A 26,177-nucleotide genomic window follows, 5' to 3' on the forward strand; every position below is an offset into this window, starting at 1 on the left:
TCATTTCAAAAAAAATAATATTCATTATTTAGTAGAGGAATAAGATAGAAAAAAATGCGTGATCAAAAAAACTAAAGCAAATATACTAAATTTGGAAGTTGGTTCCTAAACAGTAACAATTTTACGTGTTCAAAAGAACTGGTTTTTTTTTCCCTTGTTTTGTTTCAGAGAGCATATTTAACATTGCGGATACAAAAGATAAAAAAGAAAGCTCAACAACGGTTCAAATGTAAGTTTATAAAAAAAAATAATAACAACCAAGTCTAATGTTGGTTTCTTTTTTTTATTTTTTCTTTTTTTTTTACATTAGGAATTCCTAATGGTACACATTCGGATGACGAACATGAGACTCATGGGCAAAGTTGTTCTTTCCAACTTAAAGAAACTATAAGAATATCAATCTTATATTACTGCTTGTTGCTAAAAAGTTCTTTTTGGTAAAGAAAGTTGTCATTGCTAACATCTCTAATGGCTAATGGCTAATGGCAAATTACACCCATGTACAAACATAAAGTAAGTAATGAACTAGTATAAGCTTAAGAACATATATTCTTTTATTATATCTGTCATAAAAAATAATAAAGCAATCTATTTATTTGATAAACAAAAGAGTTTTGTATGTATTTGTTAATTATAACTGCCTTGTAACAAAATGTTAACAGAGCTTCTTTGTTTTTTTTTATTCTTTTGTTATAATGTAATAGCATTTGCATAAATATAAAGTATATTTGTTGTTAGAGTACTGTTTTCATTTGAACAATGAACTTTTTATTGCTATGCTTTTTTCTTTTCTTTTTTTTTTAACTTACTCTTTTTTTTACCAAATTTTTTTTTCCCAAACACGACTATTTTGTTACGTTCTGTAACACGTTTGTAATGACCTAAGCTAAAAATCATAGACTACCTTCCTAATATGTATTCTTTTGAACAAAATAATCGCAAAATGCTTTTGATTTCCGCATTTTGCCCTCAAAAATAAAAAAACGAAGATATCGTCTTTCACGGATAGAGGACAGGATTTCAAGAAAGACCCATTGAAAAAAAAGACACTTTTTTAAAACATGAATAACTTTATGAATACTTCAGCTACAAAAAAAACAAAAGTATTGTTCAATTTCTTTATTTTTTTCGCACCTGAATCTTTTTTTAAAATTCGAAAATGACCAATACAGCGAAAGTTAATTTTTTTCATTTAATCAAAGACGTCAAAAACGTTGATTATTAGATGCAACAACTGATTGTGGATGTTGAAAATCACCAATTATTTGCAGTGTTTATTTATAAGTTCACTACAGTTGGTCCTATCTGCGAAGACGACATCCATGATATATGCTTTTCCCCTGATTATGCTTTACCTTGAATAGCTTGAGATTTAAAACAGTAACCAGGAAAAAGAGAAGACTGTATATCGTTTATTCAATAAAAAATCAAACATCCTTTTATACTTTTCATTGGCTGCTAGCCACTCCGTTATACATCTACAATTTAATGGGGCCACCATTATTCTTCAAAAAAAATACATAAGGCCACCATTACCATCTTCATTAGCGACTGACCAAGCATTAGGATAAGGACCCTCTTTAGGACCCTGAACTTCCACCTTCATTTCAGTCTCAGCACGACCACCACTCAGGGTCAAATAACCTTCCAGTCCATACTCTAGTCTATTCCGGTCATCTTCTCCCGGACCCATCGGTGTTTCATTTGGAAAAAAGAGGCGGTCCTGACCAACATAGCACATATCACGTACGGCCCCCCTAGCCTCTTCTTTCTTAAATGGAACAACCTTCACCAAAAAGGCAGGATTCTGTCTTGAATTCACCCATGTACGAAATTGTTGTTGTGCAGCCGAGGTCAACACATCAGGCACCAAAGTGAGCAGCACTCTTGTCATAAAGTCGCAATCTGTCTCCATTAACAGCATGCTTGAGTCTTTGACTGTTATGCCCAGTTAAATGATAAGTTCCATTCTTGTTCACTTTTTGGACAGTATATGGTCCCAACCATTTATCAGAAAACTTGGTTGTAGGCGTATTGTCCTTGAGAAGTACTTGTTCTCCAACTTGATATCTTCTTGGATCGACTACTCTTGCATCATAACGAATCTTCGCTTTTGCTTTCTGCTCGTCTGATTTCGCTCTTGCCAATGTTCTCACCTCTTCCATTTTGTCTTGAATCATTACTACTCTATCCTTTAGAGCATCCAGTTCTTCTCCAAGTACAAAATCTTGTCTAGGTGCTTCCCACACTGCAGGAGACCGAAATTCATACCCAAAAAGTAAATAGCTAGGACTGTAACCCGTAGCAGTATTCACCATCGATCGTAGAGCCATCAACGCAGGGTCCAAATACTTATCCCATTGAGATATTTCTTCACCATCTCGCGCCAATTTAGCCATTGTTTGAGTCAACGTCTGGTTCAACCTTTCGCACATACCATTCACCTGAGGACGATAACTTGTTGTCATAATATTCTTGCACCCAATCTGTCTGAGGAAGTAGTGAACGTACGTTGATATAAAATTAGCACCCCTATCCGATAGGATGTACTGAGGGACACCATAATTCTTGACAATCTCATGGTACAAGAATTCCACCGTAGTTTCTTCCGTTATATCAGCCACAGCCATTGCCACAGGCCATCGTGTCAAATAGTCTATACCAGTTAGGATATATTGATTTCCTTTTTCAGTTTTCTGAAGGGGTCCTACAGCATCGATACCAACCATAAAGAAGGGATACCTTGGAGTCTTCATAACCGTAGCAGGATTATTTCTAACCGCCTTGATTCTGGATCGGAATTGACATGTATCACATGATTTTACCACAGCCGTCACCAATTCTCTGCATTTCGATACAACATAATACTTATTCACTCTCTCCATAGTATTAAGAATATCAAAATGACCTTCCTCGTGCAAACGCTTGACTACTTCTAAAGCTTCTCCTTCATGTAACAATGGTCTAGCCGTGCTCTTCTGTAGCAAACGATCATCTGCAATATACCATCTTTTCGAATGCACCTCCAACCGTTTACGAGTTTTACCATCACAATCTTGAGGTAAAGTACCATCTTGAATATAACGATACAAGGCTAAGAACCATCCAAAGGAAACCGCCATTATTAGAACAGTCCACAATTAAAACAACAACACCAAAATAATTAATTATCAAAGAATAGAAATTTAAACGAAAAGTTTTTTTTTTTTTTTGTAAGTAAAGATTTTGGATTATCCTCGATTTCCCCCCAATTCGATATCCCTTTTTATTTATTCAACTTCGTGTATATATATATTAACAAATTTTTTTTTTTTTATAACAGTTCATTTCAAGCAGATTTTCACAGCACCACTTAATTTTTGATAAAATCACCCGATTGCACCTCCGCAGTACACTCATCTAAGACCATTCTGGACAATACATCAGCAGGATTTATCACACCAGCACGATACCTTATCTCGAAATCATAGTCCAACAAACACGCAGCCCATCTTGACAATTTAGGAGTTAACCGAGTTGGCCTGAATATGTATACCAAGCTGGAATGATCTGTAATCAATATGAAATGCCTTCCCTTGAAGTAATGTTTGTAATGCGTGACTCCCCATACCACTGCCAACGCCTCCAAATGCGTTATAGCATAATTGCATTCACTACCACGCAAACCACGAGAAGCATACGAGATTACCCTTTCATTCGCCATAGTAGCAGCATCATCCACTTGCGACAGCACTGCACCCAAGCCTTTTCCACTAGCATCTACTGACAGCACTTGCACCTTCTGTCTATCAGGATAAACCAAGATTGGCGCTCTTGTCAACGCAACTAAGAAATGATCAAATGCTGCTTGTTGTTCAGCACCCCACGAGAAACCAACCTTCTTCTTTGTCAACCTGGTAAGTGGCTCTGCCACAGAAGCATAGTTCGGTACGTACTTTCTATAGTACCCAGTAAGACCTAGAAAAGAACGTACTTCATCCACATTGGCCGGCACACTAAACTTCTTTACCTTGTCTATATTGTAATCACTAGGCAAGACACCATCTCCAGTAATCAAGTGACCAAGGTATTCTACTTGCGAGTCACCAAATCTACACTTCTTTCGCTTCAATCGTAGATTCACTTCTTGACAAGCTTCCATCAACAACGACAAATGCACCTTGTGATCTTCCATGTTCTTCGAATACACCAAGATATCATCAAGAAAAATCAAAATAAAATCACCAACATACTTAGATAGCACCGAATTCATCATACGTTGATACTGACTACAACCTGTCGTGATTCCAAAGGGCAAGACATTAAAGGAAAAGGTACCCTTTTTAGTCACAAAACCAGTACGCTCCGCATGTTCAGGATTAAGAGGCAACTGATGATAACCCGAAGTACAATCCAACGTAGAGAATACAGTAGCACCTCCTACCGCATCTAACAATTCATCAATATGAGGCAGCGGATACGCATCTTGCTTGATCATCTTGTTCAATCGCCTGTAGTCGATCACCAACCGCAGAGTACCATCCTTTTTCGGTATAAAGAAACAAGGACTAGTCCATAGGCCATTAGAAGGCTTGATAATATCCAAGTCGAGTAACTCTTCCAAATATGCATCCAGCGCTTCTTCTTCCTGCCAAGTCATTCTGAACGGTTTACTTCTAATCGGTGTAGCACCCGACACAAGAGGAATGTCCATCACATAGTTCTTGACACGACCAAGACCCGAAACTTCAGAAAAACAGTTCTTGTATCGTTCTATGACCTCAACCAGTTCATCAGGTACACCCATAGTTATATTTTCAGCATCAAACTTTATCTCTTCTTTAATAGGTTCCCCTACAGGCAGCAGATCTTCTTCATAATTATCGCAATGATGCTGACTAGCATCCACCATATACACTTGTCGATCAGAACCCATAGTCGCAGCTGTCGACACATTCGAATCCACCACAGGGAAGACCACACCACCAACACCACCACCAGACATGGACGCAACTGGAACAGGTAGATGGGTAGTATATGCTTGCAACTTGACCATACCTGACGTAGTAGGGATCTTGACACACGAGTTTACCACGTCAATTTCTATCCCATATGCCTGGAACCACGGTATACCCAGCAAGCAGAGATTGTCATTACCAGTAGGTTGGATACACATATGCTCGGGTCGTAGCTTACCCGCAATTCGAATAGGTACATCCATCACGATAGGACTGCTAGGCCCCTTCTTATTGTCAAACCCAGTTAACGGCAAAGTGTCACCATTTGGTACTAACCCAAGAGAATCTACCAGGCCCTTCCCAATGACACTTACACTAGCACCAGTGTCAAAAACCACCTCAACTGGTTTGTCGTTTATCATAATCGCACCACGCAAAGGAGAACTGACCTTCATTCTCTGCAGATTGTACGGATAACAGTACACCGACACACCATCATCCGTCTCAGAAACCATTGAAGCTTGATCATCATCGCTACCATCATCTTCAAAATACATAGAGGACAGGTCAGTGGAAGCTTCATCGGATAGGGAATCCTCAGTCTCCCAGTCTTGATCGACCACGTTGACTACAGCTGGATTGGTAGCACTTCCAGCCTCTCCTACCCTGTCAACACCAGTGCCTTGATCTACCTCCATAGCTTCTACCGGTTTCCTCAGCTTGCGCTTGTTTTCCCGCAAGAAACGGATACCATCCACCATATCCTTTTGGGCTTTGACATCCAAGGCAATCAATTCTGTTGCAGTGATATCCGCCTTACACTGATCAAGAATGTCCCATATTGTTCGTCCACCCCTCAACTTCACAGGTAAACGTCTTGCTTTCTTACGAGGAGTTCTTTTCTTAACCGGCTTGTTAGGTATCACCCCACTTGGTAAAACTTCACGACTACCACCGTTGTTGATCGCTCTACCACCAGTAGCATTGACCCCAATTACCTCAGGGATACCGTGAGCAGACATCCCATTTCCACCAGGCATACCATTGTTTTGCAATACACCTCCATGTGCATTACCCATCATAGCAGGCCCTTGACCGTTAGGCACGACAGTACCTCCCAAAGTACCGGATGGCTCCGGTGCACCCACTGGAATGTCAGCAGAGAAATTTCCTTGAGCACCGCCATAAACACCGCTAGGTGGAAGTGGAGCCACCAAATTTCCAGGACCCGACCCAACCGCATTACCACCGCCCGTGACAATATGTTTAGCCACCCTACCAGGCCCATTCGCAACTGAAGGAGGACCCTCTGCTCTTCTTTTTACATACACTTCACCAGTGTCACAGAAGGCCTCCTCACGCACCGTGTCGACCAATTTGATTTCGACTTGTTCATTTAATAGAGGATTTGCATTTTTTGTACGAACACCAGTAACCTCCTCTACTGATGTTCTGACCCTTTTCCCGAAATGGGAGTCAAGTTGGATCCAGACGCAGGCGAAGACCTATCACCCTCCTTGTTACCTTGACGAGCCAAGTACTTTGGACAATCATATTTCTTATGTCCCTCCTCATCGCAAAAGAAGCAAACCAAACCACGACGAGGCTTCACACTAGCAGCCGCATTTTCTTGTGCCATACCATCATTAGCTCGAACCAAATTGATGGTCAACTTCTCCAACTTGTCAGCAAGAGAAAACATCGTAGACACAGCAGAACTCAGATCATCACGGCCATAGCCATTTCTACTACCCACCGAAAAGACATCACGATCGGGTAGAACTGGAGCAGAGGGACCAGGACGTGCACCGTACCTTTGGATACTGCGTTCGACTTGCTTGGCTCGTGCCCTAGCATCCCTCAAAGTAGATGGCGTGACATCCTTATCCACCTCAAATGCTATCGTCGGATCAATAGCATCCAAAAACATACTAACTTGGATATCGTGATTCTTATTCCCAAGCAAATCAAAAAGTTCCTGCATACGGAAAGCCACATCATCAATCGAATCCTTGGGACCTTGCTTCAACGTTTGCAGCTGACGCCACCAACTACCTTCTCTATCTGCCAAATATTGATCCTTGAATGCTTCTTCAAATGACTTCCAATCAGTAGATTTTTTTCCTACAACTTTCCACCAAGTTGCAGCCTTTTCTACTAAATGATCACCAGCAACAAACAATATTTCTTCATCAGACATTCGAGTAGCAGCTTGAAGACGAGTCATACGATCCAACCAGGTAGTAGCTTCTTCATAATCGTTACCACCTGCAAAGCACTTTGGTTCATTTAAATAACGTAACATTCCTTTATCGAGAGAGCTTGAACTTTTAATATTAACACTTGTAGACATCTATAAACTTGAATATCCCTTTTAATACACTTTATCTGGTAGGCCGGACCACTTGATATATGCTTTTCCCCTGATTATGCTTTACCTTGAATAGCTTGAAATTTAAAACAGTAACCAGGAAAAAGAGAACTAGTATTGACTTTAAAGGCGTAAAGTAAGTGTAAAAAGAAATATAATAAAAAGAAAAGAGAAGACTGTATATCGTTTATTCAATAAAAATCAAACATCCTTTTATACTTTTCATTGGCTGCTAGCCACTCCGTTATACATCTACAATTTAATGGGACCACCATTATTCTTCAAAAAATACATAAGGCCACCATTACCATCTTCATTAGCGACTGACCAAGCATTAGGATAAGGACCCTCTTTAGGACCCTGAACTTCCTCCTTCATTTCAGTCTCAGCACGACCACCACTCAGGGTCAAATAACCTTCCGGTCCATACTCTAGTCTATTCCGGTCATCTTCTCCCGGACCCGTCGGTGTTTCATTTGGAAAAAAGAGGCGGTCCTGACCAACATAGCACATATCACCACAACCCCGCCGTGATAGTATAGTGGCAGTACGTAGCGTTGTGGCCGCTTCGACGCAGGTTCGATTCCTGCTCACGGCATTTCTTTCACATAGAAAAGTGTCTCGTTTTATCAGGAGCAGTCTTTTTATAGTATTTAACGAAGGTGCTGTAGTGTCACGTCTTTTGTTGTGACGCAGTTGGTGTAACTTTTGCTGAAGAAAGGACTCAGTCCTACAGTCGTTCCACTGTAACACGCAAGAACAAAACGGCGGAATTTAAATCGTTGCAGTTTATAACGAACGCCTTACAGTTTGCAACGACCACCTTACACTATACAACAACCGCCTCTTATGTTATAACAACCACCCAAAATACCAAAAACAGAACAAAAGCATAAAATCCAAAAACATATAAATAACTCCAAATAATAATCACAAAAATACTTCACTTCTTATTAACTTCTTACTTCACTTCTTATTTTACTTTTTCTTTTTATCAAATAAATATTCTTTTAAAGAGGCAAATTATCTCTTATTTTATTTAACATCAAGAACAAGAAGTCCCTTGAAGCTATCATACTTCATTGTAAAACCCCCTTTTATTTATCTTTTTATCTTTTTTTTTATTTTACCTTTATCAAAACAGTCTGATCTACTTTACAAGGTCTGGTGGTCACTATAACAAGCGAATCAAGCCAAATCTGACTCATATAAAAGCAACTCTTATATCAATTACACCCAAATCTGTTTATTTAAACCTTAACTCAACACTCCCAAACAGAGAAACTACTATAAACCAAATCATTACACCACTGCCAAAATGAGGATTTTACAAAAAAAAAGTACGGACTTTAAAATAAATTTGGGGGATTTCTAAAAAAAAAATCATTGGTTGTTTGAAGTTAATTTCGCGGATTGCGAGCAATTGATTTCAGGTTATTCTTTTTATTTATAACAAGATACAATATGTCAAAACTAGTTTTTTTTAAAGAAGATGGCAAGGGAAATATTTACGATGAGAATGGTGATGAAGCTATGGACGTTGTAGATGAAAAGCCGGATCCTTTTGCTATAAAGCAGTTGGTTAATCTCGACTCATACCTTGAACAAAAAATTAATACACTATCAGATCAAGAGCAGTCTGAAGAAAGCGAAGATATTACCATGAAACTAAATTCAGGATCTTCAAAGAAGTACATGGAATATACGTTTGCTTCAAGAGAACTTTTTTTTCATTACAAGATCCAACATGTAATGTCAGTTGCTGCAGCTGCCCGAAAAGCTGGTGTCAAAGAAAGCACTGCACGTACTTGGTGGAAGAAACTACAGGAGAATCCAGATACTTTCACTCTTGAAAAAAATCTAATCGCCAAAACAGACCGAAGTCTAGATTGCAGGAGGAGCATAAACAAAGTCTAATTGAGTTTTTTGACGATAATGCAAATGCACACATTCAAGATGCTGTCGAGATGCTCACAAGCAAGTTTGAAGGTCTCGAGATTAAAAAGTCCAGAATGCACGAATTTATGAGAGATGAGTGTAATCTTAGTATGAAACAAACTACTTGCTGGCCTGAGACAAGAACAAGCAAAGAAAATGTTCAAAAACGCTACGAATGGGTCGTCAAGTGGAACAATACGGATATGGATTTTTCAAGAAACTGTATTTTTATTGATGAAGCTGGTTTTGATATTAATATGAGGGCAAGTAGAGCATGGGCACCTAGAGGGCAAATGGCAGTAACCACTACTCCTACAACAAAAGCATCATCACATACTATTCTTGGTGCTATATCATCTGTAGGAGTGGTAAACTTGAGTATTCGTATACCAAAGCAACCTCCAAAAGTAAGAAAAGTTCAGGGAGGTAGAAAAAGGAAAAATCCTGAAGCTTTTAACGAAGAAGTTCCAAAAGGCACAACTGCTGGCCATTATATGCGATTTATTCAGGAAACTTTAAATGTTTTAGACAAATATGAACAAATGAGAGGTTTCTATTTTATAATGGATAATGCACCAATCCATAAGCAAATAGAAGATGTGCTCAATGAAAGAAATAGAGATTACAAGTGCGTCTTTCTTCCTCCATATTCACCAGAACTCAACCCTATTGAACAGTTCTGGGCATTGGTTAAGCGTAAAGTTCGACGTGAAAAGCTCCGAGATACTGAAACATTGCAAGACAGAATTGTTGATGCTGCAAATGAAGTTCCTATTGAGCATCTTCGAAACATAATCCAGCACTCAAAAAACCAATTTGATAACTGCTTAAACTACATACCAATCTAATATATGCATACTTTTTTTACCTGCGAAATCAGTTGCTCGCAATCCGCGAAATTAATTTCAAACAACCAATGATTTTTTTTTAGAAATCCCCCCAAATTTATTTTAAAGTCCATACTTTTTTTTTGTAAAATCCTCATTTTGGCAGTGGAACGACTGTAGGAGGGACTCAGTCCTAGGAGGGACCTCAGTCCCTAATGTAGGAACAACAAGGTCAAGTCAAGCCACGGTCATGGTTACATGTTGTAACTTAAAGTTCATTTGAACTTTATTTTTCTTTTGAACTTTATTTTTTATTTCAACTTTATTTCTTCTTTTGGATTTGATTCCTGATCGAGGAATCCTTTCCTAAAATTTTATATCTTTTTTTTGAATATAAAAAGGACAACCTTTTTATGACTTTTATCTGGACTTCTCTTCAATTATATATCTTAAATATATTTTATCAATAAATCAAGTATTTTTATCTGAATCTTTTGGTATAACACTCTTAAAATACACGCAAGACAAGTCCCTTGAAGCCAATTATCTTCATTGTAAACACTTTCAAAACTCTTATCCAATTATTCTATTACAAACAAGACTGATCTACTTAACAAGATCTGGTGGTCACTTACAACAAGCAAATCCAATATCAATACTTAACTCAAGTCTTATTTTTATTCTTTTTCATCTACTTTATTCTATTTTATAAAACGTTAATTCTTACAAGCCATTAAAGGAAGCAAAATTACACTAAAGATAAACAAAAAAAAAAAATAGAAAAACACAAAAAAATAATAATCATATAAATATCCCCTCTTATAATTTTACTGAACTTCACTTTAAAAAAAAATATCTTTTATTCAAATAAACATCGAGTTCCTCTTTATCAAAACTCTTTATTTTTATTTTATAACTCAAGCAAGTCGAGTCCTTTGAAGTCAAATTATCTTCAACGTATCACTTTTATATTCTCTTATCAAGAAAACTCTTTATTACTTTTTACTGTTTGATCTACAATACAAGATCTGGTGGTCACTTAGTACAAGCAAACCAAATTTATTCATTTAAACACAAATCTTTGATCTCAAATTCTTTTACACTCCAAACAAAAGTCAAATTTACTTCTAAACTCTTAAGGCCATTACAACAAAAACGTTAAAGTTACATTGTTACACTTTTAGAATGTTGAAAGATATACAGTCAAGGTTTTTTTAGTGTAACACGCAAGAACAAAACGGCGGAATTTAAATCGTTGCAGTTTATAACGAACGCCTTACAGTTTGCAACGACCACCTTACACTATACAACAACTGCCTCTTATGTTATAACAATCACCCAAAATACCAAAAACAGAACAAAATCATAAAATCCAAATAATAATCACAAAAATACTCACTTCTCACTTCTTATTCACTTCTTACTACTTTTCTTTACTTCACTTCTTATTTTACTTTTTCTTTTTATCAAATAAATATTCTTTTAAAGAGGCAAATTATCTCTTATTTTATTTAACATCAAGAACAAGAAGTCCCTTGAAGCTATCATACTTCGTTGTAAAACCCCCTTTTATTTATCTTTTTATCTTTTTTTTTATTTTACCTTTATCAAAACAGTCTGATCTATTTTACAGTGGCTACCAAAACCGTTCGCACAAAACGTATTTTTTCCTTTCTGAATCTTTTGTGACCTATTGCGCATAAAAGATACCATATCTAATACATATTTCCTAAGAGTACAAACTCTTGACTTTCTGATGAAGTATAAAATGTCACCCTATGCGCACCCTAACTCGTACTACGGAGAATCAAAACTCAAAGGCACATTCGAACGGTTTTGGGGCCACGCTTGAGGAATTCTTCGATTGCGATAAACGCAGTCACTGCACCCTCCAATTCTTCCAGAACTTTCGCTGCTTACTAATTCACCACTGCGCATTATTTTTTTGCCTTTTTTCTTTGTCATTCGCACATTCTCATTTCGACATCTCGACATCTACCAAGTAATTACCCAACATGCAACCATTAACAGAAGATCGCAAGAACACTATCGAGTTTTACCTTCGTCAAGGTTTTTCTTATCATAAAATTGCAAAGTTAGTCAAAGTATCATCCTCTACTGTTCATAAAATTCGTTTGGAGTTAGGCTTGCCTGCTCGAATTGACAAAGGTGGTAGGCCAAAAGCGCTCACTAAGCGGGAACAGCAGCATCTCGTTCGTGCTGTAACAGTAGATGGTCTCGAAAATGCTGTACAAGCACAGCAGTCGTTAGAGCAGAACTTGGGCAAGTCAGTTTCTGTAAATACTGTACGTAGAGCGTTAAGAGATGCTGGTTTGGTCTCATTTGTCAGGCCAAAGAAACCTTTAATTAATGAAAGAAATAGAAAGAAGAGGCTCCAATGGGCTCGTCAGCACATTGACTGGACAGTAAACGATTGGATGAACGTCATATGGTCTGACGAAACCAAAGTCAACCGTTTTGGGTCCGACGGGAAGTCTTATGCATGGAAAGTGCCAGGCCAACCGTTAAAAAAGCACCAGGTTTGTGAGACAGTGAAGCATGGAGGAGGCTCTATAATGGTATGGAGCTGCATTAGCTGGTACGGTCCAGGTTATATTGTGGATGTGGGCAAGAACATGACAAAGGGCGTTTATTTGGAGGTTTTACAAGATGACTTGATGAAGTCTTTGGCCTGGTATATGGAAGAAAGTGGAAAATCTACGAGTAAATTTATCTTTATGCAGGACAACGACCCCAAACATACAGCTAAAGTCGTATCAAAATGGCTAAATGAGCAAGAGTTTTATGTAATGAAATGGCCACCACAATCACCGGACTTGAACCCAATTGAAAACATGTGGCAATTACTTAAAAGACGGCTGTTTAAAAATTATGACTGCCCTCCATGCGGTATACATGAGCTATGGGATCGTATAGGATACACTTGTACCAAATCACGGCTGAAGAATGCCAAAGGTTTATTAAAAGTATGCCCGATCGATGTCGTGCAGTTATTGAGGCTGATGGCTTGTATATTGGATATTAAATAAACTTATTTTAATTCATTTCGCTTTTAAAATATGTGGCCCCAAAACCGTTCGAATGTGCCTTTGAGTTTTGATTCTCCGTAGTACGAGTTAGGGTGCGCATAGGGTGACATTTTATACTTCATCAGAAAGTCAAGAGTTTGTACTCTTAGGAAATATGTATTAGATATGGTATCTTTTATGCGCAATAGGTCACAAAAGATTCAGAAAGGAAAAAATACGTTTTGTGCGAACGGTTTTGGTAGCCACTGTATATCATTCGATAGCCAAAGCCTTGTAGAAGTAAACAGCATATATCAAAGACCGATTAAAGTGCCGCAAATGGAGATAGAGGGAATCAAAAACAAGCGGTGCATTGGGACAGTTTTGTCGCATTCTCAAAAAAATATAAAATATGATAAAATATCGACCCACAAGTTGCTTAGAGGTACCAAACTGCTTACAAATGCGCATTGTATGTCTCTAAGCTGATCTCTACTCACTGCTGAAGCTTTGAACTCCTACTAATTTATTACTCGCCCATTATATCTCAACATGAAACAAGTCCCTCAAGAAACAGTTGTTCAAGCAATTTCTCTACTTAAACAAGATAAGTCGGTTCAGGAAGTGGAAGGTTCTACTGGTTTAAGCAAGAGTACAGTTGAGAGACTCCGAAAATCCCATTGCTTTGGACTTGGAAAGCCAAAAGGCGGCCGACGCAAGATCTTATCGGCAGCTGATGAACGTTATTGTGTCCGCCAAGTGACGAAAAACCGGATGTCAAGTGCAGCAAAGGTGGCTAAAGAGTTAGAAAAGGACATTGGAAGGAAAGTAAGAGCTCTGACAGTGCGCAGTGTTATATAATGGTTTAAATAATAAAGGAAAAGGTAAAAACAAAGATCAAGAAACAGTTTGTGTACTTTTTGAGACTGATCTTTATTTCAGTTTAAGTTAAAGTAAAAATTATTCTAATTGAAGGCAGGTATTTATATCTTATTGAGTGAGTGGCTTGATATCTTCTATTGTGAGCGTTCTTCTAATCTTCAGGTACTTTAGCAAGTGTTATCTCTAATTATGATTATGAAAACTTTTCATTTGTTCTTTTGTATGTCTGTCATAGATTATCTTTTATTCTGAAAATTCCTCACTGATTTGAGTAACGTTATTTTACGCGTTATTTCAATTATGTGAAAGATTAGCAATATTCCTGACAGTGGATTGGATTTGGTTATTTTAGTTGATACCTCTTCTTATCAAAGAACTCTCATGAGTACAATACATGTTCTAAAGGAACATGTTTAATTGGAATTGATTGTATGATCTTATTTAAATAAACTTGTATTTTATTTTATTTTAACTATGATCTTGTATTAAGACTTATATTTATTAATGTCTGTTGTAAACATAGTTGTGTTAACTCGTAAGAATAAAAAGACTATAAAATTCAACGAGACTGAAAAAGTTATATTTTTTATTTAATATTGTAATATCTGGTATTTATATTCTTTTCATGGAGGCTTAATTAATTATAACTGCAGATCTATCGTGAATAAACTTTAATGTAAAGATCTGTTCCAGGTTATACAAGTGGGCTGTTTTATAATTATTTCTTAAGTAGATTTGTTTTTATGTCGCATTGCATCCGGAGTTATATTAAAAAATTGCATTGAGTTAAAGGAGTAGAATTAGTTATGACCGAATAATAAAGAAAAGACTGTAATAAATCTTTGTAAAGCATTCACTGTAATAAACGAAGATAAAAAGAAATAAAAAAGCACCAGAACGATAATTACTTTGAGGTACTTTTTATTCTTGATTATATCCAAGTTTAAAGTTATCCTTTTTTCAATCAGGATTTAGGTGGAATATTTATATTCTTTTGAATGATAATTCATGGGGACGATTGAGTTAAATCAATTGGTTCTTTCTTGATATTTCATTCTGGATTGGGGCATTGTCATCATATCTTGTTCCATGAAATCTTATCTTGTATAATTATATTATAAATCGTTGTTCTAAGCTACTAGTGTTGCATTTATAAATAGTCATCCATGGAATCATTGTTTAAGGCGGCACTTGTATTTTGTTCCTGAATGGTTATTGGGTTTGAGTAAACTCGGTTACTAAATAAGTACAGAAAGGCTGAAACCTAATAATGGAGACAACAGGAGCTATTAAGGCACCAATCGGATTATCGATAGGATTATTTCTCAATCATTCGTTTAGATCAATAAAGTTACTATGCAAGAAAAACAATATTCTATTCTGACATACATAGTCTCAATGCAACTTAATACATTGGATCATAAAAGAGATTATGCAAAGACTCATTACTATAACAAGTTGGTATTACAGTAGGTCACAAAACTGCTGCAAAGATTCCATTTTTGTCGGTTTTTGTGGTGCACATCCTGCCACAATGGCACAGGCTACCTGTGTTCTTACATAGTAGATGTGGCATGTGTCTTGAAAAAACCATATGAACTTAAGCCCAATTGGATAAGTATTAAAGGAAATATGAAGCGCGCAATTTGAAAATTTGAACAGAATGAATTTTTTTATTAATATTTAGCTGGGCCGCCTTTCTTATTGATAACCTCTTAAATTCTTGCCGGCATGCTATCAATGTACCTTTGGTAAAGCTCTTTATCAAAGCCATTCCATACTTTTTCTACCCGTTCCCAAAGCTCATCCACATTTTTTGCTCTACGTTCGTAACAGCTAAGCTTCAACTTCAGTTGGTGCCATACATGTTCAATGGGATTTAAGTCCGGACTCTGAGCTAGCCAATCGCTAATGTAGCGCACTTTGTGATTATTTAACCAAGCAATTGTAGATTTTGCCTTGTGCTTTGGGTCGTTATCATGCTGGAAGTAAATATTGGACCAGTTGAAATTGTAGTATTCCATGGTATCGCGAAGCGTAGTGTTCAAAATATGCTGGTAAACATCAGAGTTCATGTTACCATCGTAAATTTGGCAAGCATATCCTGGTCCTTCAGAGGTTATACAGCCCCACATCATCAATTTGCCTGCTCTATGCTTGACTATAAAGTCTAGATGATGCGGTTGAAGAGGATCACTTGGTCTTTTCCAGTAATACTTACAGCCATCAGAGCCCCATACATCAATCTTGGTTTCATCAGAGAAGACAACTTGCCGCCAATCTTGCACTGTCCAATTCCGATGCTTCTTGGCCCATTCTAACCGATGCTGCATGTGTGCTTTTGTAAGAAATGGCTTCTTTTTTTTTCTCGACAAATGGAACTCCATTGATTTCAGTACTCTAATTGCTGATTGGTATGAGATATCATAGCCAAGTCCAACTAACTCCCGGTGTACCTCTTTGGCAGTCTTTAGAACCCCTTCGATGACCTTTCTTTTGATTAACCGCTTTGTTACTTTGGAGACTACTGTAGGCCTGCCACCTGTGCTTATTGTCCTACTTGAAAAAAGTCTTCTAGAATATCTACTAACAGTTGACTCATGCACACCAATCTCCTTAGCAATATCATAGGTTGATGCTGATCCAGTTAGTGCTGACCTGAGGTCATTTACTTTCTCTTCTGACAATCGTTTAGGCATCCAATAAATAAAAAGATAAATAATAGAAATAATGGAAGTAAAAAGAATTTAAAACATAAAATATAGAAATTGTAAGCACTTTTATATACTGCTAACATTCTTATCTTGCCAAGAATGTGAATTATTATGATAACAACCGGATAGGCCGAATTAAAATGTGTCGTCTTTAACATACGTAAAAATGCAAAAAAAGCCAGTCGTGTATAACTCCGTCTTTAACATTATCAAATTCCACCAATAATCGTTGCCTGTATCTGATATCCTACCAGTAGATGACCTTTCTATTGGGCTATAAACATTCAAAGTTTGAGATAGATTCGTGCAGTATTCATAGACAATCAGCATTAAAACTGCAATTTTGCAATTCCTTGCAGCAGTTTTGTGACCTACTGTATTTTCGTCTCGTCTGACCAAATAACGCGTTTCCAGTCATCTATAGTCCAGTCCTTGTGAGCCATACACCAAGAAAGCCTCTTACGGATGTTTTTAGCACTAAGCAAAGGCTTCTTCGGCTTCTCAATCGCACCAAGGCCGGCCTTACGAAGGGTTCTGCGTGTTGTAGAACAGTAACTGATTGTAGTTGACATTAATAAATTTAAGTCTTAATACAAGATCATAGTTAAAATAAAATAAAATACAAGTTTATTTAAATAAGATCATACAATCAATTCCAATTAAACATGTTCCTTTAGAACATGTATTGTACTCATGAGAGTTCTTTGATAAGAAGAGGTATCAACTAAAATAACCAAATCCAATCCACTGTCAGGAATATTGCTAATCTTTCACATAATTGAAATAACGCGTAAAATAACGTTACTCAAATCAGTGAGGAATTTTCAGAATAAAAGATAATCTATGACAGACATACAAAAGAACAAATGAAAAGTTTTCATAATCATAATTAGAGATAACACTTGCTAAAGTACCTGAAGATTAGAAGAACGCTCACAATAGAAGATATCAAGCCACTCACTCAATAAGATATAAATACCTGCCTTCAATTAGAATAATTTTTACTTTAACTTAAACTGAAATAAAGATCAGTCTCAAAAAGTACACAAACTGTTTCTTGATCTTTGTTTTTACCTTTTCCTTTATTATTTAAACCATTATACAACAATTTTTACTTATTTTTGATGTAATTTCACGAAAATTTTTTTTTTGTAAATAGTTCTTTTATTGGGTGAATTTAAAGAAATTATTATAGTTACACATCGCGGAGAGGTGGAACGTGGATGGACAGAAGTTAAATAAGATCGGGGATGAGATCAATAAATGATCATCTACAGTGACTCCCAAAACTGTCTCAATGTTTTGTAATTTTGTCTTTTACCGTCAATTGTGCGATTACTGATTGCGTAAAGTATGCCTTGTTGTACCTCATTTGAAAGCTGTGGCGGTGTAGATGTACGTGGTACAGACTGCTTCTCAAGTTATGTAGCACAGACGGAGATAATAAATGTAAAAAATGACCGGTGCATTGGGACAGTTTTGGGAGCATATTGAAAAAATCACAATTTCTTTATTTATTTATTATTAATAGTTTGACCAACGTTCTTTGCTCTAAATATACTTACGTATTCGTTGTGGCATACTTCCTGTAACTTTTTATCACTCTTCCGGCATTATAAGCTCGTATAAAACTTGATTATACGTTCATAAAGCTCATTCATGAATTTTAGTACAGTTTCATAGTCATTAAGCCTCCTTTTCACCAATGATGACATGTTTTCCGTAGTCTTTAAGCCAGAAGATTGTTCAGGCCATTGTAAAACATTATAAAATCGTTTTTGAAGGTACTACTTTACTACTTTCGGAGTATGCTTAGGGTCGTTGTCATGCTGGCAAATCACCTGATGACGTTCGAAGCCTACTTTATCGACACCATATTCAATCGTACACTCCAACTTACCTTCCAAGGTCTCTTTGTACATTGCTTTGTCCATATTACCATTGGTTTTGCACATCTAACCGACTCCAGCATAGGTAATGACATTCCACAGCATGATATTGCATCCATCGTGTTTAACAGCAATCTTCACGTGATGGCGTTTGAGGCTTTCCCCTGATCGAATTCAAGCCTAGGTGTGTCCATCCAAATTAAATCTATTTATTTTTGTCTCGTCTGGTCAAATAACGCGTTCCTAGTCATCTACTGTCGAGTTACTGTGAGCAATACACCAAGAAAGTTTGTTGCGGATATTCTTTGCACTGAGTAATGGCTTCTTTGGCTTCTCAATCGCGCCTAAGACTGACTTTCGAAGGACTTTATGAACTCTTTCAACACCTACGTTCTTTCCAATATCGTTTTCAAGACATTTGGTAACCTTCACAGCACTCGGAACACAATTTTTGGTGAGCTGGCGTACATAGTAATGTTCATCAGCTGCAGACAATACCTTAGATCGACCCCCGTTCGGCCTCATAACACTAGAGCAATGGGTTCTTCGGAGTCTTCTAATCGTACTCTTACCTAAACCCGTCAATTCTTCCATCTCCCGAATCGACTTACCTTGTTTAAGGAAAGTAATAGCTTGAAATACCACATCTTCTGGGACTTGTTTCACGTTGAGATTTAATGAGCGAGTTATAGCCGAGTAGGAGTTTAAAATTTCCGCAGATGTTAATTAGGACATCGGATACGTTTGCGACGCTAATACATTCAGTTTGGTGATTGTATGCAAGTTGTTGATGGATATTTTGTAGATATTCTGATTTTTTCAATATGCTCCCAAAACTGTCCCAATGCACCGGTCATTTTTTACATTTATTATCTCCGTCTGTGCTACATAACTTGAGAAGCAGTCTGTACCACGTACATCTACACCGCCACAGCTTTCAAATGAGGTACAACAAGGCATACTTTACGCAATCAGTAATCGCACAATTGACGGTAAAAGACAAAATTACAAAACATTGAGACAGTTTTGGGAGTCACTGTAGATGATCATTTATTGATCTCATCCCCGATCTTATTTAACTTCTGTCCATCCACGTTCCACCTCTCCGCGATGTGTAACTATAATAATTTCTTTAAATTCACCCAATAAAAGAACTATTTACAAAAAAAAAATTTTCGTGAAATTACATCAAAAATAAGTAAAAATCATCATACGCTTGTGAGGTATTTTGACCCACTATATATGATTTATTTTTCCCTCCCTTCTTTATCTTATATTTTGATCGAGCTTAAATTCGATTAATTGTTAAAAAGTTTATTTATTTCACTCTTATATATCTTTGGAATACGCTATAAAATAAAAGTTCAAGATTCTAGTATAATAACATTTCCTATTTTGTTCTTCAGGTCTAATTATCAATGTGCAAATGCTCTGGGATGACGTCGTTATAACTTACAAGTGTTTCAAAAAGTACAAAAAACTTCCGACTGTACTTCTTTTCCTTCTTCATGTAATCCTGCTACGAAATTCTTACGGCTCATAGTTATTTTTACTATTCTAAGCACTTGCTAACAATTAAATTGTTGTTATTTATCTTGTACCTTAATTTAGTTATTTGCCCCTTTCCATCAAACTTACTTTTTTTATCCTGATGTGGAATAGGCGTGTTATTTCTCTCGATTAATAAAAGTAATAAAATAAGTCGAAAAATCGATGAGTCTCTTGAACCTCTTTATTGAGTAAGGACGAGAGAGCGAGCCCATTCAATACAAACTACGTCTTAGAATATAATAATGTGATTTAGGGTCCGAGGTAGTACGGTATAAATTGTGTGGGCTGTTTATCGTATATAGCACTTTGGGCTATATATGATATACAGTCAAATTATTAGTTGAAGAATCTTTTGAGTGATCTCACACGACATTAAGAAAATTATTAAGGTAAATACGACACCTGAATTGTAATTATATCATGGTCGATTAACACATGGCTCCGTGAAAGTGTAAAAGTAAATAGTTATGGTAAAGAAAAATCTGCTTACTTTTGTTTCTAGTGATTTATAGAAGAAACTTGGATAACATGCTTTTACAATTACTTAACAAGATTTAGCTTTTTTTTAAAGGTAAGCTGTAATCGTTTGTTGATGTATATTGTATTTAATGTATGTCTATAGGATATGAGCTACTCAAATGTAAAATTTTTATTAAATCCTGTGCTGTATGAAATATCTTGTGGAGAAAAGTGTATATGCTAGAAAGAACAAAAAAAAAAAAAAAAAGCTCATGAAGTGTTTTAAGTATAAAAAATATGAAAAAGAAGAATTAACGAGACTGAACAATAGTTCTAAAGTCGAATACTTTTATTAAAGAAAGATTTCAAGGCTATTTATATTAGTTGAGCAAGACCTGAGATTAAATGACAAGAGATAGTTACGACCGATATGATTTGACATGTATAAGAAAAATTTTATAAACTGATGTAAATAATCAACTGTTATGAAAGTGAAACCTGACTGTTCAGGGCAGTTGGTAATTATCAGGATCTATTCTTATTCAAACTCATTTGTAAAGATTTAGCTTAGAATGATAAGACTGTTATCTTATTGACATGTCAAAGCATGACAATTACGCAGCTAATGTCATCTTTTGCTTTGTCTCTTTTTTTGGAGTTTTTCTATTTCCAAGGCTCCTTTTTTTGTACTTAATTCTTTCTTTGCTCTGGAAGATCCAACAATGGTTTATTAATTGCCTGCTATATATCTTAGTTATTAAACAAAAACAAAACCTTTCACCTGATAAGCGCTGGAGTGGATGATGTTGCAACTGATCATGTGATTGTCGACGTCATCGATTCCTGCTGTGGATGTACTTTTATTTTAGCATTGTGTGAATAAAGAGAGGAGGACTTTGTTCCTATTCATATTTTTTAAATTCTATCTTGGGAAGCTTGTCTAATAAACAAACGCTTATTGTTCAATTCCTTTGTATTCACGTTCATTTAAATTTATATATAATCTTTATTAACTGAACAATCCCTAAATACTACGTTTATTCTACTTCGACTCGTCAAGAATCTGTTGGCTTAATCTTAAGGAAGAGATTATTTTGAGGAATATACACAGTAATACATTCAGAAGGAATTGATGGAATTATTGTTATATTCAATTCAATCTCTACGTGCGGCTGCAGAGCAACTGTAATAAGTATTGAAAACAGTAATATTATAACAAAGTGCCAATTGTCTCTTAGCCGGATTGTAACTATTTGATGTAAGCGCATACGCGTTGTACGGTCTTCAAATTATGGATTTTTTGAAATTATGCCGGATTGCTCCTATGTCAACTGGATCTCATGTTTATTTTTGATGGTTAGATTTCCCCTGATGGATCTCAAACTTATCTTTGCTCCCCTTTTGTTTAATTTTGCAAATTGGACGTTGAGGGCATACGAGTGATTATTAATATCTGGGTTTTATTAGTACTTATTTGAAATGGATCAGTTGTTAATCCGTGCAGCAAATTGATTATGGATCATAAGTACTTTTATTCTTACAAAGTGACAGATGTTCCGATTATCTCCTTTAAGACCTATAGGCATATTTGCTTTGCAAATAATAGGAAAACAAGAAACTGAATATCTGAATATCAATTTCAAATTATATATTAAGATCTACTTAGTACGCAAATATATAATGACTCAAACTAGGATAGAATACTTAGGTATTTGAGCATTTTATCACATATGTCACTTTTTAGGTGTGCCTTATTTTTTTTAATGCTGACATTTGAAAAGTTTTTAAGTGTCAGATTTTTCCAAATATGGAATTTGCATAAACATTCAAATGGTAAACATGAAAGGATGCTACATCCTTTTTTCTACTTCTTTTTTCACTTGTAAATAAATAATGGACGACATGAATACATCCTTTTCAGATAACTTTTGGGTTTGTTCTTTTCAATTATTTCATATCTTACCTAAATGATTGTGTATAGGAATGTCCCGAGAAAAATGGTATTACTGTATTATTAGAACGTATGCGTGGGGCAAAGCAAAGTTGTGAAAGATTAAAAAGTGCCTATGAAGCAAGGTAAAATAATTAAAAAAGAGTAGTCATCAAATAAACTCATTGAATTATACATAAAAAAAAGAGCTTTACTTGAAGAAGAGTATGGTAAGACATTATTGCAAATCGCTCAAAAGCAAAAGGCTTCTTCAACGGAAAATGGAAAAAGTAAATCCTCACTGGATATGATGCAAACTGAGACTCAGTCTATTGCTGAATCGCATATACAACTATCTTGCCATTTACGAGACAATGTAGTTACTCCACTTACAAAACTGATCAACAAACAAAAGACAGTTAGAAAAGAGGTAACATTTTATTTATTTTATAAACTCTAGATATTAATACCTATAGCCTATAGCTGCAAATATCTATTCAAAAGCTATACAACAACCGTCAACTTCAAGTTAATTTCGTGCGCAGGGTAAAATAAAAGAAAAGTTTACAAAAAGAGAGCATTTTCCTAATTCCGAAAACATGTAGGCACATAAACGACACAACCAAGAGATTGAAAAAGCAAATGCAGCGGTTGAGGAGCAATTAACAGAGGAAGATAAGCAGGCAGCATTCAATATGGCACAGCCAACGATTGAAAAACTGAGTAAACAAACTCATTATCTCGCGATTATAGGCTTTTAAAACTCTTTTTTAAAATAGAAAATGTGTATAATGAAGGATTAAAAGAGCTTTCTATAATCGTAGAAGAATGGAACACTGAGTGGAAAAATACCTGCCTGGTAGTTATTATGTTTACATGTATGAATAAGACGTTACTTAGTATTATATGTATATTCGTTACTTAGAGCTTTGAAAAGATGGAGCAAGAAAGAATACAGTTTCTAAAATTAAATTTATCCAACTATGCGAACCTTATAATCGGTTGTTTAGAAAATGAAATCCAGGTTTAAAAAAAAAAACAAGAGAAGCAAACAATTGAAACTAAGTTTAGACAATAAAAATTATAGGCTTATGAAAGAGTAAATGGTTCAATTAAAGATATTGATGCAGACATTGATCTTGCTGAATTTGTTAATGAAAGTAGATCTACTCATATTGTTCCTTGTAAGTACATTTATTTTAAGTAGCACGAAAAATTAAAGTTAAATACATGATAGCACCAATGGATTATATCAAATTACATGCATATAGTGAAACTGATCAAGGAAAAGGAGTAGGCAAGCACACTTTCCATGCTGCGATCGATCATGAAGAGCACAGTGATGCTGAGGACCATGAGCAAATTAAAAAGAGTATGTCAATTTCCTTGGATAATGGCCTTGAAAAAGAAGAAGCACTGGAAGCTGATCTCCATGAAAAGCCAGAATTAGAGCCTTCAAACCCTAGGGCATCCATGACCAGTGCAATTGAAGAGCAATCAGAAGCTGAGGCACTTTCAATCATGATGGTAGGAAAAATGGAGGTTTATGGATCCGATGAAGATGATGAAGAGTATGTCTATGTGACTGATACAGAGTCAGAAGGAGAGGAAGAAGAGCAGGCCGATATTTATGCTGGAAATAAGAAGGAAGAGACTTATGATTATGATTTACCATCTGAACAATATAATAGTGTTACTGACGTTGAGACAATATATTCGCCCCAAGAGTCAGATAAAAGCAATAATAGACCACGAATTGAAAGCATTCAGCCAAAGAGTCAATCAATATCAAAAGAAAAGGTTGATCAAGCAGAAACATCTACTTGTTCAACTTTACCTACCATAGGCGATCCATATTCTTCCATACTACTAAAGAAAGGCTTAAATACAAAAAGAAGAGTTTCATTCTTAAGCGAGAATCGAAATGAACTTAATATAGAAGACCTAAGCCAGCCAAAGCCAAACAGCTTAGATGGAGAAAGCTTGGCAGATAAAGTAAAGAGAGTGGTATCATCAGACAGCGTTGTAAATGAGAGCTCATCCAGTATAGAGCAGGAAGAAGAAGCAGCAGTTGAGCTAGACAACATGCTCCGAGAGCTTGATGCTACTCATCGCAGTCGGAGTGGGCTTTACAGACAACCAGATATTAGACCCACAGCTTCCGCATCCTCTCCTGGTATTTTACAGGATAGAAGAAACTCTTATTTTAGACAGCAATCTCGACGTTTAAGTGTGGCTGATATGGATGCTGGAAGCGTAAGATACGGCAAGGACTTGCAGCAACAACGTGTACAATCTCCAAAGGGTTCAGATAATGCATCTTATCCATCATCTACGACAAACAGTGATCAAGGCGATTTTTATGATCCATTTTATTCTCTTTCTTCCAGGACTGCAAGTACTTTTAACAGCAATGATCAAATTAAACCCACAAAATCCATCTCTGCATCTACACCTACAGCGCAAATGATTCACGAGCGTATGCTGAAAAATAGCAAGATGGATTCATATCATCGTCGATCTTCTATCAATATAGACACAGTCTCATCTGGATCTTCATGTTCACTGAGTTCTGTTCGATCAAGAGATAACAAAAACGGGTTTATCCATGATTTTTACAACATCAAATCCAATGTAGCATCATTGAAAGATAACAAAGAACAATTTATAGATTTTGGTATATAAAAAAAGGAAGGGATAATAACCACTATTAACACATGTCTTTATTCTCTAGCTGTTGTGTTGTATGATTATGAGGCAGCAGATGAAGGAGAAATTTCATTTAAACAAGGCGACCTGCTAGGTATTATTTCTAAAGGTGATGATGGGGATGATCAAGGCTGGTGGGAAGCAAGTTTGTTGGATAAACAAAATCAAAAAGTTGTTCGAACCGGTCTCGTTCCTAGTAACTTTATTGAAACAGCTTTCCGTGCATAAGAAATTTCTTATATTTATATTATAAATTTATATATAGTAAGCCATGATTGTATGATATAGAAAAATGATAATACACATTCTTTTTTTCAATTTATAACGTAACTTCAAAGCCTCACGTACTTTTTAAAAAAAGTTTTTTGTTTCTTGTACTGTGTTAATTAAAGATGATATTGGTAGGAGATTGTTGAAAAACAAAAATTAAACAATATATTTGCGTTAAGAGAAATAAATAAATAAAAAAAAAAAGATGCTACAGGAACTTCAAAAGGTCATAATCTTCAGCAATATACGGGGCAATATTATGGCGGATACTGAAAAGAACACGGAAAACACGTTGCCACTCGCTCTTTCAGATGCAAAGGGTCATAATAATGAGTACCATTTGTTTGGATATATCTAGCCGTTGGCAGTAATTGATAGAGTAATTATTAAGACTTTGGAAAGCACGAAGCACGTTAAAGGTATTCATTGTGGGCTAGAAAGATTAAATGATGATGTGTTGCCAAAATGGTTGATTTTGAGAAAAATCAGAAAAGAAATCTTTCACTGTGTTGATAGGTTTGCAATATATAGAACAATTGGATGGGTCGAAATCTCTTGGTATGAACTGATAAAGCAAGGCCTGGTGAAAAATTTTTGTATTGATAAGAAGTTACATGATATCACATTGAGCAATAGTGTGCTGTAGAGCCTAAAAGACCAATCAATTCATT

The 26,177-nt window shown here is 36.0% G+C and overlaps 9 protein-coding genes and 1 non-coding gene across 10 annotated transcripts; 6 read left to right on the forward strand and 4 right to left on the reverse strand.

The window, feature by feature from the left end:
- Positions 1-1,862: 1,862 nt before the first annotated feature.
- Positions 1,863-3,122, reverse strand: RO3G_10232 (uncharacterized protein; the record flags this gene model as incomplete). Its single annotated transcript, XM_067664817.1, has 1 exon — positions 1,863-3,122. The coding sequence occupies one exon, from the start codon at positions 3,120-3,122 to the stop codon at positions 1,863-1,865; it is 1,260 nt and encodes a 419-aa protein (XP_067520918.1).
- A 694-nt stretch (positions 3,123-3,816) lies between these two features.
- RO3G_10233 (uncharacterized protein) lies at positions 3,817-7,290 on the reverse strand (the record flags this gene model as incomplete). Its single annotated transcript, XM_067664818.1, has 3 exons — positions 3,817-3,825; positions 4,010-6,378; positions 6,462-7,290. The coding sequence occupies 3 exons, from the start codon at positions 7,288-7,290 to the stop codon at positions 3,817-3,819; spliced, it is 3,207 nt and encodes a 1,068-aa protein (XP_067520919.1).
- Positions 7,291-7,835: 545 nt separating this feature from the next.
- RO3G_19115 lies at positions 7,836-7,906 on the forward strand. Its single transcript has one exon. It is a non-coding gene; the product is annotated as a tRNA-His (tRNA).
- Positions 7,907-9,356: 1,450 nt separating this feature from the next.
- Positions 9,357-10,094, forward strand: RO3G_10234 (uncharacterized protein; the record flags this gene model as incomplete). Its single annotated transcript, XM_067664819.1, has 1 exon — positions 9,357-10,094. One exon carries the CDS (start codon positions 9,357-9,359, stop codon positions 10,092-10,094), a length of 738 nt encoding a protein of 245 aa, XP_067520920.1.
- Positions 10,095-12,088: 1,994 nt separating this feature from the next.
- RO3G_10235 (uncharacterized protein) lies at positions 12,089-13,123 on the forward strand (the record flags this gene model as incomplete). Its single annotated transcript, XM_067664820.1, has 1 exon — positions 12,089-13,123. One exon carries the CDS (start codon positions 12,089-12,091, stop codon positions 13,121-13,123), a length of 1,035 nt encoding a protein of 344 aa, XP_067520921.1.
- A 531-nt stretch (positions 13,124-13,654) lies between these two features.
- RO3G_10236 (uncharacterized protein) lies at positions 13,655-14,255 on the forward strand (the record flags this gene model as incomplete). Its single annotated transcript, XM_067664821.1, has 2 exons — positions 13,655-13,930; positions 14,220-14,255. 2 exons carry the CDS (start codon positions 13,655-13,657, stop codon positions 14,253-14,255), a joined length of 312 nt encoding a protein of 103 aa, XP_067520922.1.
- Positions 14,256-15,699: 1,444 nt separating this feature from the next.
- Positions 15,700-16,317, reverse strand: RO3G_10237 (uncharacterized protein; the record flags this gene model as incomplete). Its single annotated transcript, XM_067664822.1, has 2 exons — positions 15,700-16,145; positions 16,206-16,317. 2 exons carry the CDS (start codon positions 16,315-16,317, stop codon positions 15,700-15,702), a joined length of 558 nt encoding a protein of 185 aa, XP_067520923.1.
- A 1,734-nt stretch (positions 16,318-18,051) lies between these two features.
- RO3G_10238 (uncharacterized protein) lies at positions 18,052-18,253 on the forward strand (the record flags this gene model as incomplete). The annotated part of the gene is made up of 2 exons (XM_067664823.1): positions 18,052-18,147; positions 18,230-18,253. 2 exons carry the CDS (start codon positions 18,052-18,054, stop codon positions 18,251-18,253), a joined length of 120 nt encoding a protein of 39 aa, XP_067520924.1.
- Positions 18,254-18,830: 577 nt separating this feature from the next.
- Positions 18,831-19,547, reverse strand: RO3G_10239 (uncharacterized protein; the record flags this gene model as incomplete). Its single annotated transcript, XM_067664824.1, has 2 exons — positions 18,831-19,198; positions 19,499-19,547. The coding sequence occupies 2 exons, from the start codon at positions 19,545-19,547 to the stop codon at positions 18,831-18,833; spliced, it is 417 nt and encodes a 138-aa protein (XP_067520925.1).
- Positions 19,548-22,490: 2,943 nt separating this feature from the next.
- Positions 22,491-25,464, forward strand: RO3G_10240 (uncharacterized protein; the record flags this gene model as incomplete). The annotated part of the gene is made up of 9 exons (XM_067664825.1): positions 22,491-22,529; positions 22,579-22,673; positions 22,735-22,957; positions 23,133-23,250; positions 23,307-23,386; positions 23,453-23,551; positions 23,615-23,715; positions 23,799-25,204; positions 25,262-25,464. The coding sequence occupies 9 exons, from the start codon at positions 22,491-22,493 to the stop codon at positions 25,462-25,464; spliced, it is 2,364 nt and encodes a 787-aa protein (XP_067520926.1).
- Between the last annotated feature and the right edge of the window lie 713 nt (positions 25,465-26,177).

This window comes from Rhizopus delemar, genomic scaffold, assembly GCF_000149305.1.
Source record: "Rhizopus delemar RA 99-880 supercont3.8 genomic scaffold, whole genome shotgun sequence".
In the NCBI taxonomy this organism is placed as follows: Eukaryota; Fungi; Mucoromycota; class Mucoromycetes; order Mucorales; family Rhizopodaceae; genus Rhizopus; species Rhizopus delemar.